Source organism: Apteryx mantelli, chromosome 12 (genome assembly GCF_036417845.1).
Source record: "Apteryx mantelli isolate bAptMan1 chromosome 12, bAptMan1.hap1, whole genome shotgun sequence".
NCBI lineage: Eukaryota > Metazoa > Chordata > Aves > Apterygiformes > Apterygidae > Apteryx > Apteryx mantelli.
In genome coordinates this window covers 3,971,980-3,987,987 of record NC_089989.1, presented here as the reverse complement: position 1 = coordinate 3,987,987, position 16,008 = coordinate 3,971,980, and the positions used below count along the sequence as shown (strand labels likewise).

General features: G+C 38.0%; 2 protein-coding genes across 5 annotated transcripts in view; one reads left to right on the top strand and one right to left on the bottom strand.

The window, feature by feature from the left end:
- The window catches only part of APPL1 (adaptor protein, phosphotyrosine interacting with PH domain and leucine zipper 1), a 35,690-nt gene extending 29,916 nt beyond the window's left edge, over positions 1 to 5,774 (top strand). For 3 of the 4 annotated variants that reach the window (XM_067303748.1, XM_067303746.1, XM_067303747.1), the window contains one exon: positions 114 to 5,774. In XM_067303748.1, coding sequence (XP_067159849.1) covers positions 114 to 263 — 150 coding nt within the window. In that variant the 3' untranslated portion in view covers positions 264 to 5,774. The remainder of the gene's footprint in view (positions 1 to 113) is intronic. The other variant, XM_067303749.1, reaches the window with a different exon arrangement.
- Positions 5,775 to 6,595: 821 nt separating this feature from the next.
- Positions 6,596 to 15,768, bottom strand: ASB14 (ankyrin repeat and SOCS box containing 14). The gene is made up of 10 exons (XM_013955566.2): positions 15,644 to 15,768; positions 15,371 to 15,425; position 13,674; positions 13,289 to 13,420; positions 13,034 to 13,192; positions 10,847 to 11,092; positions 9,316 to 9,487; positions 7,877 to 8,420; positions 6,867 to 7,020; positions 6,596 to 6,789 (listed from the first exon to the last, which is right to left on the bottom strand). The coding sequence occupies exons 1-10, from the start codon at positions 15,766 to 15,768 to the stop codon at positions 6,596 to 6,598; spliced, it is 1,782 nt and encodes a 593-aa protein (XP_013811020.1).
- Between the last annotated feature and the right edge of the window lie 240 nt (positions 15,769 to 16,008).

Below are 16,008 nucleotides of genomic sequence, written 5' to 3'. Positions count from 1 at the left end.
TAAAAGATATTTTACAAATTGTAATGATGGTATCCTGTTACCACTGTAGAAGACTTTAAAATGAATATTATTTTTTTGATTTCCCCCCACCACCACCCCTCTCCTCAAATTAGGACTTAGAGGAGCAAAGTCGATTGATAGCTGCTTCCAGCAGATCGAACCAGAGCAGTGGAGAAGGACAATTTGTAGTCCTTAGCAGTAGCCAGTCAGAAGACAGTGATTTAGGAGAAGATGGAAAGAAGAAGAGAGAATCTGAAGCCTAAGGTTGCCTGCTTGATTAAAACTGGAATCATGGATATATCTGGTCAAATGGCACAGTATCTACAAGAAGCAAAATGCAGGTGGAGGGTCTGTTGTATTATATAAAAGACATCCCAATATGTAGACCCTATTATACCTTGATTTTTCTTTCTTAATTAACTTATTTCCATTTTCATGTCAGCATAATTTCTCTTCTGTATGCCAGATCAAGCATGGTGATGCTGCCATGCTTACTACAAAATTATGGCTTCTAAAGGCTTCTTTGCAATATGGAAAAAGTGGTGGGTTTTTTTTCCACTTACCTGGCTGTGCAATTGATTGCTCTTGAAGCAAAAATTAACCTCTCATTGGACTTCAACAATACACTGAAATTTGTTCTTTACGCTGCAGTATGCAGAACACCTTGTTGGAAACAAAAGTGGCTATCCAAATAAGACAGTGCTAAGCTTTACCTAACTGTTGTTGCGGTTAACCGTTCTTAGGTTTAGAAAGAAAAATCCTTATTAACATCAGTGAGATGTGCAGTAGTTCTAGATGGAAAGATCTTATTTTTTTTTCATACTGCATTGTATGGTACTGCCTTGGTTTTTTGGTGAATATAATATTGGAAGATTTCTCCAAACAGGAAGAAAAAAAAACTTTGTCAAACCTAGAAAAGAGCTGAAGAGATACAGTTGCATCTTTCTGCAATAAACCATTCCTTATCAAATGGTAAGAATAATGTACGTATTCTTGTAGCACAAGTGCCATGGTCTTGCTTTTCCCCAGTACTTGTAATAAACTGTAAGCCTTTGAGTTCACTTGTTTTATAAAACATGCCTACAGTTGCAAGAACATCTTGAGTATCATCATTTGGATCTTCTGAATACTTAAATGCCTTGTCACTAGTTCACTACTCTTATTGAAAATGAATTGAGGCTCTTGAGGTCTTTTCATGGAAATGTATTTTGCAAAGAGAATTAAATAGCTCTTAAAGAGACTATGCTAATCCTACATTCTAGAGTCAATCCTGTAAAGCATTTTTCAAAGCAGTATCTGTTTACAGCTCTTAAGCCTGATCTCCATTCTCTATACCCTGTGTAATATTTATTTTATATAGTACTAAATATGCATTCACCTTTTGATTCAGAACAGGAAAATTGTTTAAAGTGAGAGAAATATTTATTTTTGCACTAATTACTATATATACTAAAATCCAATGGAACAGAAGACATGTCTCTAATAGTGGTATAAAAATAATAGGAAATGTAGAAAGAGAAGAATATACTTATAATCCCAGTTATGTTATAACATGTATGAGTGCTTTACAGTTCATTGTAGGGTATTTCAGCATTTTTGGTGTTCAGGAACAGATGCAATTTTCAGAGTATGTCCCATCACCAGTGCTGGCCCGATCTTTCACAGCTGGAGTTTCTTGGTGCTGATAAGACAGTAAGTGAGGAATCTCAGTATCTCTACTAGATGCCTGCAGGTGGATAGAGGGAACAGTTCCCTAGACTGTCCTCATGCATGGGAGTTGCCTTGCTGAAGCTAAAGAAGGCAGCCTCCTCCTCCTCCTCCTCCACTTTATGCTGGAGAGGCAAATTTCTATGCAGAGGTTAACTGCATCTGGCTCCTGTCACAGGAGAGCAAGGGAGGTGCTGCTGCCGGCCCAGCCTGCTGCAGGAATAACAGAATTTGCTGCTTTGGGGCTGCTGCTGCAGGAGGAGATAGAACAGCGCTCTTGGCTGATGTTACTGGCACTGCAGCACGTGGAGGGCACTGAGCAGCCTCGGAAGCGGTCACAGTGCTTCTGCCTTATGAGAGACGTTGAAGGGGGAGACTCAGCCACAAAAAAACTCTATGTTCTCCTCCTGCATTAGAAGCTCCTACTCCAGTATATTTTTCATCCTCAGAGAAGTCAGTCAGACAATTGCAGAAGTACCTGTTTTTGTTGTTGCCTAGTCAGGCCAGATGGTATTGGCCTGTGGCCAAGGTTGGCCAGTACACTGTCACATGGACCACGCAGATCTGAGGCTTTGTGCATTATCTAAGTGGCGTTTTTATTTCATATGTAGTTTTGCATTCTCATCTCTTGTTCTTGAGACTGGTTTTATTCTTGCCAACAAGAATGTAGAGAGAGGCAACAAATGCAAATTTTCTTTTTCCTCTTCATGCCTGAATCTAGGCTTACAAATAGTTGCATGGTAGCCAGATTTTCTCTCCAAGTTGGTCCAGCTTGTGTTTCTTTCTCTTTGTTTTTTTTTTTTTTTGTACTTAGTGATATTTCTGTTTGCTATCAGATAATATGACAGCTTAGCTCAAGGTTGTTGGGTCTGTCTTCTTCCAGTACATGCTGAAGGTGAAGTAACTTTGAAACAGCACAAGAAGAATATGAAGTCATTGGTCTCCACTTTCTAAAATTTAGTCACCTAGTTGTCAGAGTAAGAGTGATTAATGTGTTAACCAGTTTAAGCTGCAATATCCACAGCTCCATGTGGGAGACAGCTAATAGATTAGCAGTCCCATCAAAAAGCATTTCTGCTGTGTAGCCTGTTTTCTCTACGTGTTATTGTATTAGCCTTATTGAAAAGATGTCATCTTTTCTTGAAACCTATTATTAATGTTTTAGATATAAATCTGCAAAGATAAAGAGGAAAAGAAAAGCAGGAGAGAGAAAGCTGGCACCTGAACTTTCTGTGATATGGCACTTTTCAGATGTAACAATAGCTGATTGGAATTATTTTATTTATTTGTTTTGCCGGCCTTCCCTCCGTGCCATTAAATGCAGTTTTCTAAAACAGACAGCAGAGGCGTGAATTGCATATCACTTGTGTTAGATGACTCTCCTAGCCCTTAAAAAGCAGGGAAATGAATGCAGAGGGTAGTCCTTAAGGGAAAGAAGATAGATTGAGATGGATGAATGAACTAAGCTTTTTGGCTTGTTTAGAAGAGTCTGTGGTGCAAAATGAGCACAACTGTTTAAGAGCATGCAGGAGAGTGATGACGGCTGCAAGAGCAAAGGGCAGGTCAAAAGAGATCAGGAAGGTAAAGTGGAACGGGGCAGTGAGGCGGCAGTGGGGCTCGGACGATTGAGGCCCTCCTGACGGGGAGGAGCACGAGGCTTTATGGTCATAATTACCTCGAGGCAAAGAACATCTGCTGAGGTTTTATTCCTGCCCTCCTCCCCCAAATGAAAACTATTTGGTACCCTTTTTCTCATGAGGTTTGGAAATTCTTCATTGGATTTTTTTTTTTTTTTTAAACAAAATTTTATAGAGAGCTTAGTATTTTCTTTGGGAGTATAACTTACAATATAAACACCTCACGGCCTCCTGGGAGCTACTGTGGTAGAATTTCACCAGAGTGTTTTATTATTGTAAGAAAGTAAATTACTAGTTGGTGTCCTCTCCTGTAATTTATTTCTCCTTTTGGCTATTTCCTACTGCTCTTTACTTCTAGACCGATCTACCAAGCACTGCAGCTGAAGTTAAGTTTTATTTTGCATCCTTCTGAATCTAACATACTGATTATTTCAAAAACTCCTGAAAACCCTCTTTCAGGTACACTGATTTTAAAAGGGCTTTGCATAGGTACTGAAACAGCAGTCTTGTTTAGGGCTAAATTTTCATGTTGCTAATTGCATCCTAATAGTTACTGCCACCTTTTTTCCCTTAGGTAAGGGGATATTACATTTGTGACGCTATGTAGATCTACACACTACAGACCATGGCAAATTTTCACATCAGTTTCAAGCTACGTTCATTCTCTATGAACATAATGGTGTGAATATCAAAATTTATAGAGGGTGCTTATGGGTATGCATTTTATTGCATTATAGATAATAGCTAGTACTCCTCTATGGCCATGGATGCCTTTTCTTTAAGTCTGAACTGGAAGAAAGTTAAGAGAGTTGTATGCAACTTAGCCATACAGAACTGGTTACAAGTGGGTGGTATAAACTAATTGTGATTTGATGGTCTATTACTTCCTTAATCTTTTTAGCTTTGAAATTGTACCAACAAGATAAATATTAGTTAACTGTTAAATGGTAAATTAACAGGACTGTATCACATCCCCCCGCCAATGCAGTGATATTTCATCATTATATGGATGTAAATCCAGAGCAATCCTTGAAACAGCTGAAGCTATTTATGAAGATATACTTTATGGACATTGATATAAAGAAGCAAATTTGGATTGTGCATATCTTTTAAGGTGAATTTTGAAGTACTCACACAGAATTTAGAAGAGAAGCCAATGGAGAAAGTGTTGTTACTACTAAGGTCTCATGTTATTTCAGAAATAATTCACACAGACAAAGCAAACCTGCCTCTGCTGTTTAGTTAACACTCAGTGAATTTAGTAGAGAGACATTGTCTAGTCTAACAACAGCTGATATTTTATACTCTTTTCTTTGCTCTATTTTACAGAATTTCTTGCAAGTCAATTAGTTTCCAAGGCTTTTCTTTCTAACCAAGCACTAAGTTGATTGATTTTTTTTTTCCTGCCACAGTGATATCCAGTTTAATAAGACGAGAATAAGTCAGTGTGCCATTGTGAATGCATTTGTATTCGTAATGAAGTTTATATTGCAAGCCAAGGATTTTGTACAATCTTTCAGGTGATTTTTATAATGCAGTGGAGTGGTCACCTACTTATGATGATGTACTGGACTGGTCATGTTCTAGTGAAGTATAAGTAATTTTTGCAATGTTTGAGACTTACACATTTTTTCCTTGAAGAGCTGTATTTAAAAACCTCAAGTGTATACTTACTTCAACATTGATAGTTGTGTTTTAAGCTTGGAAACATGAATAGTAAATGTATTATGCCAGGGCTTCAGTCAGCATTTTGTAGGTTAAATAATAAGAACTTAAGTATAGTAACTTTCTGGATGGGATTTGTATTGATGCAAAAAACATCTGCTTTTTTCCTAATACTGATTTCCAGAGAGTACCATTATTGGCAACAGGATGCCTTCCATTGAACTAAGTTTAAGGTGCAGTTGAATCCCTCTGTTTTCAAAGTATATCTCAGTTGTGTTAATTTTAATCATATTAGCCAGATAGATATCCTCAGAGGAAGTTATTGTACTTGGGAACGATGGTAACTTATTTTTGCAACAATCAAAGATTGAACATTAAGAGAAGAAAATCCTTACTGTCTTAGCTGGCTGTTTTAATGCACATGTTCTAGTCACATGACAATGTGCAGCACTTTGTAAAGAGCTACGGTTACATTAATGGTCAGAATTCATGTTGTATAGAAAAGCTTTACCAGCACAACCATTAACATGGTTACTGACACTATTTCACAGGCTTCATTAGTTTTCTTTATTATATGATAGGCACCATGTAAGAAGCAATGGATTATAGCTCCATAATAGTTAAATTTGTATTTTATAAGATTTGTAGATTTTTTTCTGCGGGAAAAGAGACTTTTGAATTATGTAACTTCAGTGATACAGATGCATGTATAAATGAAAATCTATGCTTACTTGATAATGAAGGAATAAATACTATTAATGCCAAGTGTGTTGATGAACTACTTTTTTAAAATATATATATATATGGATTCTTCTGTAGTATTTTTAAGAAGAGTAAGTATTCTGTGCATCTGTGTGCACTATGTAAGTATACAGATTAGTAAGCAGTTATCTACCTGGAAATTTTTAGTGCAGAATGACAATGTAACATCACCCCATCCGATGAAAGTATCCAATGATGCCATTAGGAGGCTTTGTCACCTTGTCATTCAGAGAATCTAAGCATGATTGGAGTGTTTGGCCTCTGCAGTAGAAGTTATTCCATGTAATGAACGTGACAGTTTCAGTTGCACATTTCTTTCTTCTCCCAAGTACGACAACAAAACGTGACTACTGCTAGGTAAGTGTTCCAAAAGGTTAAGCTGAAACTGGTTGAAGAGAAATTCCAAAAACCTGCAAATATGCCTTTGGATAGCACTGTAAAGTGAAAACCCAGTTCTAGAAAGAGCAAGAAAATACACAGTTGATGAGACATGTTAATACCTGAGAAGGAAAAGCAGAACAAACACGTCTTTTAGACATGTTGCCTTCTTGCTGAAACGTCAGTATATCACACTAGTTGCTGTGATAAGCAAGAGTTTTCTGTAGCTGTTAATCCTATTTCAGTACTTAGATCCCCACTTTCTGCGGTGTGGAGGGGGCACATGATGAGACTTGGTCTTCCTTTATATAGAGAGAGATATATATACACACACACATGCACGTGCACACACACACACATATAGGAGATAAAATCCCAGAAGAGAAAAGGAGCTGCATAAAAGTCTTACCCACTTCAACATTCCCTTCAAAATATAGAAATAATAGTTATGTGCAGTTGAGGTTGTAGGTTCCTAAGAAGTTTTCCTGTCCATAAAGATCATATTCCTTGTATAGTATGTAGTCTTTCAAGCAGTTTGGCAGTGGAAGGAAGGTCATGAAGACAGGACAACGGAGACGCAACCGGCCCATGCATTCCCGTATCTTCAGACGACAAAGATGTTTCAAAGAGCGAGGATTTGCTAGAAGTAAGAAGGTGAGACAGCAAAAAAGCCCCAAACAGTTTCTCATTTCAGTTATCTAAACATCAGATACTTACTTAGAATTGAGTTGATTTCTGGCCAGAGTTCCTGTTCTTTGAGAACTGCTTCTAGCTTCCAGCAGATATTAACGTGATCAACATAATCTAACATTATTCGCACTACTTTCCCAGACAGATGCTTCAGCCATGACAAAGTGATCACTTCACAGAACTGATAGAAACAAAACATTTAATAGAATAATATTCAATATTTCTGTAAATGCCAGAAAGAATTAGTGCTCTGTCAGTCAGGGGAGCTTTAGGTTGTCACACCTTATGTTAAACCTCACCAGTAGAATATAGAGATCTGGTTATTTTGTACTATATGAAAAAAATGAACTTAAGCAGCTTTGTATTAGGTAGCTGAGCACCTCTTTTTAAGCATTTAGTCTTCCACAGTGTAATTCGGAACCCCCAGTCAGGAATTTTAAACAGCACCAGAGGAGAGCTCTTCAGAATGTGTCCCAGGGCGCTGGGCAGGGAGCCGCCAGCCCCGTGCGTGCTGTGCCACACACCCTTACCTTCGGGTTACGGACGGCTTATTAGTTTCAAGTGGACTTTACAATTGTCAAAGCAATGACACTGACAGGTGTCTCTAGGAACCTGTTTGGTCAATCCAAGTTGGCTAACTTCTGGTCAGCATTTATCACGCCAGGTTCAGGGAGTCCTTGCAATGGGCTTTCAGCATTAGGAACACGATACAAGGTGACCCAGTGGGCTAGCATGCAAGTACCTGCTTTCACAGCGTGGATAAGACTGCCCTGGAGAGCCAAGTTTGTACTGTTTCCATATTGCTCACTATATTTTCAACACTGAAAAATATTAGTTATGATGATTTGCTATCATGAATCAGGCCTTATGGTGACACCTATTTAATTTTAAAGCCTTGTCTAGTCCTACATTTATATGTAAACTGCCTCACAGTTTCAAAACTTCTTTTTCTGAAAGAATACATTAACAAGTATTTTCTCAGTTTTAAGGAGGATACTGCCAGTAAAACAACATATGAAGCATTCTGTTATACTTACCATTGTATCTTTGATAACAGTAGAAGTCCATCCATCAGTCACATACTGGGAATGGGAACTATTTCCCCGAGGGCAATCAAAGCAGCGCTGCACGTCATACCCATAGTTCATCAGCATTCTTAACATGACTTCATCTTTCAGCGCGTACTGTAGAGCTGATGGAAAATGTGTTGTATTCACTCTGCAGAAGTAATTGACGTTAGCTCCATGCCGGAGCAGTAGATTCATTAGCTCGTAGTTGCCCATTCTCAAGGCTATTTGGAGACAATTGATGGGATCTTGGTTTGGCAGGGCTCCAGCATTCAGCAGTAACTGTGTTGAACAGATATCCCCATTTGAAACAGCAAAGTACAATGCTGATTTCCTGTGGTCATCGTAGCCTTTGCGAACTCTCTGATCCAGCATAAAGTTGGCATCAAACCCAGATCTGAGGAGAAACTCAAGGCACTGAGGATGTGCTCCTGCTGCAGCTGAGTGAACTGGACTTATCCCACTTTCTTTAATGGCATCAAAATTAGTAACTGGAACTAAGTTTTTTAAGGCTCTGAAGAAGAAGAAGAAGAAGAAGAAGAAGAAGAAAAAAAGATTTTTGAGAATCTTAAGTATGGTGGTTCACTTAGATCAATCATTGAACTCTCTTGCTGGGCTTTAGAATTCATCATGATTGTATACAGTTGTCTTAATCTACCAAATCAGTCCCATGACATGCTATACTTCATGCTATATGTCATGTCATATGCTATATGACATGCTATAACTTCAATTTCTAACAATTAAATAGTTAGCCAGCAATGACTTCACACTTACTACACATGAAATATTTACAATATATCCAATTATGCCGTCATTCATCAACATTCTCACTTCTAGCTAGAAAACTAATGATTCCTTCTCAGTATAGACTTTTCTTGAATGATGAGAACACAGTGCAGTTGCTTAACCTATAGGAATTAGGGCAGGTTCCTGGGATTCTTAAGCACAATGCAACTTTTCTAGTAGTGAAAGAGTTGTTCCTCACTGATTCTTTGTGATTTTAACACAAATATCTTCCAGTGATTTTCCCATCTTTAAAATGGGGATAACCCTTACCCCCACGTATATTTTTATTTAGTATGTATGTCTACCTTCCTATGACAGAGCGGAGATGAGCACATTCTGAAGAAAATAATAAGGATGTCCCAAGCACCTAAACATCAAGTCTGGGCAATAGTATTATTTGTGACAAATGGGGAAATACTACAGGGATCAGTAGGCTCATCCTAGAACAGATTACATCTTGACTGGCCTCTTGCATTCAGACACAAAACTCTCATTTCCATGGTTAAAAAGAATTACTTCTACAAAACTACAGATTTGCTGCCTGCTTTGAATAAGGCAAAGTTAGCAAAATGAATATTTTTGTTGTCACTATTACTTGATTTTCAAGTATATTAACTCACAGAAAGTGTCCTCTATATGCAGCTCTATGGATCGGCAAATGACCTGAGTGCTTTGGTACATTAGCATCAGCCCCATATTCTAGTAAAAGGCTCAGCGAATCTGGATTTCCTCCTCCTGCTGCTTCAAATAATACAGAAGCACAATCCATTGCCTGTGAAAGAACATCAGCACCTGGAGAGAAACATCAAGCATTTTCACAGGCATCACTATAAATATCTAGCAGCAATTAATATCTCTGACCCCTCCAATGACAAGGAATTGTGAATTCTATTTTTCACCAAATAAAACCAGTATGGGCATAACCATTTGTGTTAGATCCTTGATATTACTTGTGTTCATGTAATCCTGAGAATGAGAAGGTCCAAACTGCTTTGTGTACAATCACACAATAAGACTTAATGCTATAATGAGGCATGCGAGGGGTTTACTTCTTGTTCATACATGCAGTTCTTTTTGTCTTACATACAATGCACTTCTGTTCTTTTTTACAATGCTCAAACAAATATAACTAAATATGAAATACATAAAGAAATGTAAGATGGATGAGATTAATTCCATATAGGAATATGTGAAAGTTAGGTACTAGAAGAGAAACAAAGTTGTTTCTTTTAAAAAAAACAACAAAAAAATTCTCTGAGTATTTGTAACAGGAAGCTACGTCCTCTCATCAGGGAAGAGAACTAGTATCAAAACAGTTCCTACATTCCAGTTGCAGCACTACTGTGCCTATATATGTGTGTGTGTGTGTGTGTGTGTATGTAGCAAATACTCATTAAACTATTAATATTTTGTTTGAATACTATTGCAGTGTTTATTATGCCTTAACTACATCACAACAATCCTCTTGCTGCAGATAGCATTTTCTTTAGTAATGAATGTTATTTCTGCTGTATACAGAAGGCATGTCTTACAATAATCAGTTCCACTCACAAAACTTTGGAAAGATTAACAAAAATGCATGTAAATAAAATAACTACTTCAGAGGTAATATGTCTTATAATATGAAATTTGGATACAGAGAATTCTTTAGAAAAAAACAGACCTCGATCTATGTGATTTAGGAGTTAAATACTTCAAATAAATTAAGATGCCATTTAGTGATCATACAAAAAATACAAAGTTTCAGTGACATATCACATTTGCTTACAGTTTTGTAAAGCATACATTGGTGACTACTACTCTTTGCTGTAAAAAAATTAAATCTCTAAAAATGTATTTTTTAAAGCTATTAACATCTGAGAGACTGTACACTCAATATCATAGGCCTTTCATTTCCTTTCAATTCAGGAATGCAAAGTTTTACAGGCTGGTGAGCTAACAATTTTTGGCCTCTACAGCTAGAAAGAGTTTCCCCTTTTAGAAAGAGGATTCACTGTGTTTGCCCCGTTTTGGATTTAAACATTTCGGTACTAAAGCATATAGCTATACAATTTCTACTAGTATGAAGAACCACACTGAAGGGTCTTCTAGAAACTGCACATTACTAAATCAACCGACTGAGCTGTAAAACATTCTCTACAGAAGTCTCACCTTTTTGCAGTAAAAGCTCCATAATTTCTGTATGTCCAGTCTGTGCAGCCAGTGCTAGAGGTGTGAGTCCATATCCACTGCGAGGATCAGGATCTGCTCCAGAACGAAGCAGAAGCTTCACCAGATCCTTTCTGCCTAGTCTGGCTGCCTCGTGTAAAGCAGTCCTCTTGTGGACACACTGCAAATTCACTTTTGCACCAAAACTTATCAACAAGGAGGCAATCTCATATGCATCATGTTTAATTGCTGTAAGACAATATGTGAAGTATTAGCCAGAATGTTATTCAACACTATTCTGTGCGCTCTAATTTCTATTATGTGGCAGTCCAGGAAAGCTCACGCTGTTCCCTGAAGTGCTATTTATACACTGAGAAATGTCACACTACACTGAAATTTTCAACTTATCATCAAGTCTGTTCTTTGTTTCTAGCATAATATTAATTATACAAATGAATAATTTTATGGTAATTTTTTCCTCTTTTCTTTTTTTCTGTAATCTGTTGCAGCTGGTAAAGTTCCTCCCTGCCACTAGATGGAGATGATAGACGGGGGCTTGGAGTGATCAGTAGCTGGCCTGCTCAGGGAGCTATATATAATCTTCACAAGCACTTACTGTAATAGAAACAAAGCTTAAAATGATTTTGTCATGTGCCTCCTTATCTTAATAAGTGTGATCTGTTAAGATAGTAAGGATTTTAGAAGGGTGATTTGCATTGGCTGAAGAGATCTCCAGCAAATGGAATGAATAGGCAACATCCTCTTCTCCTTTCCAATCTTCCAGGCTGGGCAGGGTAGAACAGCGAGTGCCATTTACTGAGACAGATTAGATAGAGCTGTGCCTCATGTGACAGAGCTGCTTCAAATAAGATTGAGAGCATACTATAACTTGTGATGTTTCATTATCTGTAACCTACACGGCTGCTTTATATATATCGCATACATCCCCTTCTGGGGGGATGGTGCATTTTAGTATAGTGTACTTCAAGAGCACCTAGGAGTTCCCTGCATTTTTAAAGCTGGTGACCCTGACTGGAAGGTCTAGTCATCTCAAAAGGATGGGTTGGGGGTTCTACAGAGGGTTGATTGTTTTTTTCCCCCTCATTTTTTGACCCTTGTTTTGAAAAAGCCAGCTTTCCAACACTGAGAAATTTAGAGGTTCATTCAAGAAACTTACAGGGCTCTTGCGAAACTCAGATGATGACAATCCGCTTTCCTTCTATTGGACAGGATTGAGTAAGAACAATAGCATCACAGACCAGCTTGGGGGAAGCAAATGAAATGAACACAGAACTATTTTGAAAATCATCTATCTTGGCAAAATATTAAGACTGGTTCTTTAGAAATCAAGGCTTACAGCTCTTCTGCATGTTTAACTTAAAATAGAATTCACACAGAGTGATTTAAAAAATTCAAACAGAAGTGAACTGAGAATCTGGAGGCCTGATTAGACTCTTCACTTGTTATATTTAGTTTAATTCCAGCAGTGCCTGAATGGGGGCAAACATACTGTTTTATGCTAATAAAATGCAATGTAGCTAAATCAGGCTGTTTTGCTACAACTTTTGAAAATCAAAACCAATCACTCTGGGTTTTAGAGAAGCAGAAACTGATGTAATGAAAAAAAATACTATGCAAGTAGAGAATATGAATGTTTTATGCATGCAGCCCTGAAGAGTGATAGCACAAAGAAGCACAACTGGGTAAAAGAAGATAGTCTAGCACTTCATGGTGAAAGTTATTTGATTATGTGAGGAAAAAGATACATGTCCAATCTGAACCTCTTTGCAACTGAGGGATCGAAAACGGGTGTCATCTGGCACTCCTTGCATTGGAACAGACTTAGGAAAAGCTAAAAAAAAAAAAAAAAAATCTTTCCCCAAACTCTCTCTTTGTTTCCCATACTTCAGAAGATCAAGAAGGGCAATACTTTAATAAATAATGCTAAGAACTTTGTGGTAACAGTCCCTAACTTGGAATATCAGCTCATTTAAAGCCCTACCATCTTCTGGGAAGAAAAACAGATGATGACAGACACATTCAGATTTTTTGCTTGTTTGCTAACAGTTTCTGCTGCCAATAGCAAAATACTTTAGGTATTGAACAAGTCAAACATGTCAAACTGAAACCTAAAATGTCTGATTTTGAATCTCACCTCATTTCCCCTCCTCCTCCAAGTAAGGTATTTACCTGTAACTAAAGGAGAATCTCCTTCTTCATTCTTAGCATTGGGATTGCAGCCATTGAGCAGGAGAAAGCGGACATTATCTATAAAGCAGTTTCTTACTGCTACCAAAAGAGGCGTTTCCCCTTTTAGAGTGGTCTGTTCCCACGTAATGGCACTGGAGGCTGGAATACAGAAAAGTAGAACACATTTGAAGCTGGATTATTCATCAGACCTGACTTTGTAAAACTTTTTGGTGGAAAAACAGAAGGACTCCCTACCTTTCAAAGTTATTTCGAGGATGTTCTTATTCAGCTGTGCTGCAGCTTCATGCAGAGGAAGCCAGCCTTGCTGGTCTGCTTCTTCAAAAGCAGAACTGTGCTTCACCAACTTCTTCAAGGCTTCCTCTTGGCCTGTGATATGTTGAGACGCGCTTATCCAACTACTCATCATAAAACAAAATTCAGGGTAACTGATATATTTGAGGGCCATTTATCCCATCAGTATAACTAGTATAACAACTTATCTTGCCAAAGCAATTTTTGATCAAAGGGTGGTTCTATGAATGGAACAATCAGTGATCTACATTGACTCACAGAGCATTTTGAATTACACATTGAAATCATTTATTTATAATTAACACGACTAAAAAATTTAAACTACAACCCTCTCAAGAGAACACTGCATGACAGTTTAGTATATGAAGTAAACAACTGTCCTATTGAAACTGTAGAAGAAGAATTAGGTTGGCAAATGTAGAATGATGCTGATTTAACTGGGATATGACATGTATTTCATTATCTTTGCTTTTACTAAAAATCCTACTGGAACTTTAATCAACACAAGTGATCAGGTCTTCAATTCTGTATCTCAGAAACAGTCAACAGCCAAATTCTGCAAATGCTGCCCTAGGTTCAACTTTTATAATTAAAGGGAAAAAATATTGCTTACTTAGTTGCTCAGCTCTAGATTCACTGAAAGAATTAAACACACACTCCCACCGTGGAATGCAGGACTCCGCATCAGACAGACGAGCTGCATGGGGAGAATTACTCACTTGAGAGCGAGATCAAACTTGTCAGCAGGCTGAGAAGGAAGGTGCCTAGAGTTACCCCTGTCACTAGGGGTTCCCCGTTTGTTATGCTTAGACCTCCTTGCAGGCTGAATTGCCTGACACAGGGTCCAGGAAAACATTTGTCCAACAACAAATAGCATCCCCCTAAAGGAGACAGCTACAGAACTAAGCGAGACTAAGGCAGCACCACCACTGCTCAACTTTTATGCAAGTCTAATTACTAGACAGCTTCCCCCAGAGGCGAAAGAACTGTGCTCCTGCTGCAGCCTGGGAGATTGCTCAGCTACCAGGCAGAACTTGTTCAGGACTTGTTCAATTTGTCCCTCAAACTGAAGTTTTTTCAAAATGAAGAGTTCAGGCTTTCTCACAAGCAGCAGCAAAATTTCATTTGGCTAGAAAGCCCATTTCAGTAAAGGCCTGGATTCTACTCCTGGTTTTTTAACCCATTATTTCTGGGAGAAGGCAGTCTGTCTTCCTAGGAGAAAGCTGTAACTATAGAATAAGAGAACTGACTGCTCTCAGTATCTGCTGCTGAAGTTTTCCTTCATATAGAAGAATTATATATTCATTAGGCCAGACAGAAAGCCTAATTAGAGTTTAGGCACGTTCCCCTTAGTGCACCGAGCTAGAATCTGCTTTTCCAGGAGACCTGTGCTCTTGATTCCAGCTTTACTAAATACCTCTGTGACTACTTACTATGATGTATATAAGGACTGAACTGAAGGTTTCCCACTGGCAGACCACTGTCCTAACAACTGTCCTAGTTATTTTCATTCCTTAGTTTTCTCTGTGACTGGATATATAAATTGACAGTTACACCACAAAAAGTGGAAGTATCAAGAGGAGAGCAGACTAAGAGCATTCCATATAGAAATACACTGAAGTCTGGCAGCTAAGGAACAATTCTGGAACACTTTTCAGGAAGAGAAAGGATTTTCATCTGGGTAACTCAAAGTGCCAAATACAGCACTGATTGATTGGGCACCTTGCCATTCTGTTGCTTATTTTATGAGAAAGGACTGATAGAGGCTCCTAATTCCAGAAAATGAAGCACTGGAGTCACAGAGAAGAGTGAGGTTTGAACCCATCCTCTTTCTTATCATTTTCCTATCTAATAAGCTAGCTTTTGCGTGTCCCATTTTTACTTGCCTAACTCTCCCCAGGACTATATAAAGAAATAGGCACTTAACTCAGGTGACCAGACATCTAAAAAGCAGGCACTGCTCACCAATGCAATACCTAGTGATTCCTAGGGGGATAGGCTTAGTGCAGTGCATTTGTACTTAACTGTCCGAATAGCTGCGATTATCTTTCCACGTTCTTTGCTTGGAACAAACTGGAAACTGCATAAACAGAAAAAAATAAAGTGCTATAATTAATGAGAAGTTCATGATTCAATTATACCTTAGTTTAAATATTCAACAGTCTATAATACATATTACACTTTCTAGTGTAGCAATACAATACACAACTGAGCAATACAAGTCAAAGGAAAATGAACTTCCTACATGCACATAATAATGTCATGAAAATGTCAAATATAGAAGTAATAACCCATTACCTCTCATTCTCTGCTACATCCACACTTGTTTCATTTTTATGCATATCCCATAAGCTTTCCTGAATAGCGTGCTGGGTAGGGATTTCATCACAGTCATCATCAAACACATATGTAGAATTATACATGACAAATCAGCACAACTTGAGTCACCTTTACTGGGAAAATGCTTTTTATTTGCAAGCAGATGTTAAATCTTCTGGTTAAATCTGGAGTAATAGAAACAGCGACTGCTGTTTAAGTATCAAGAGAAAGAAAGCATAGTTTAAAACAAATGAATCAGAATTTCTCCATCTCAAGCTCTATCCTTCTCCCAACACTGCAAAGACAGCTGTTCTTCAAATTGGAGGTATTTTACTCCAATAGCA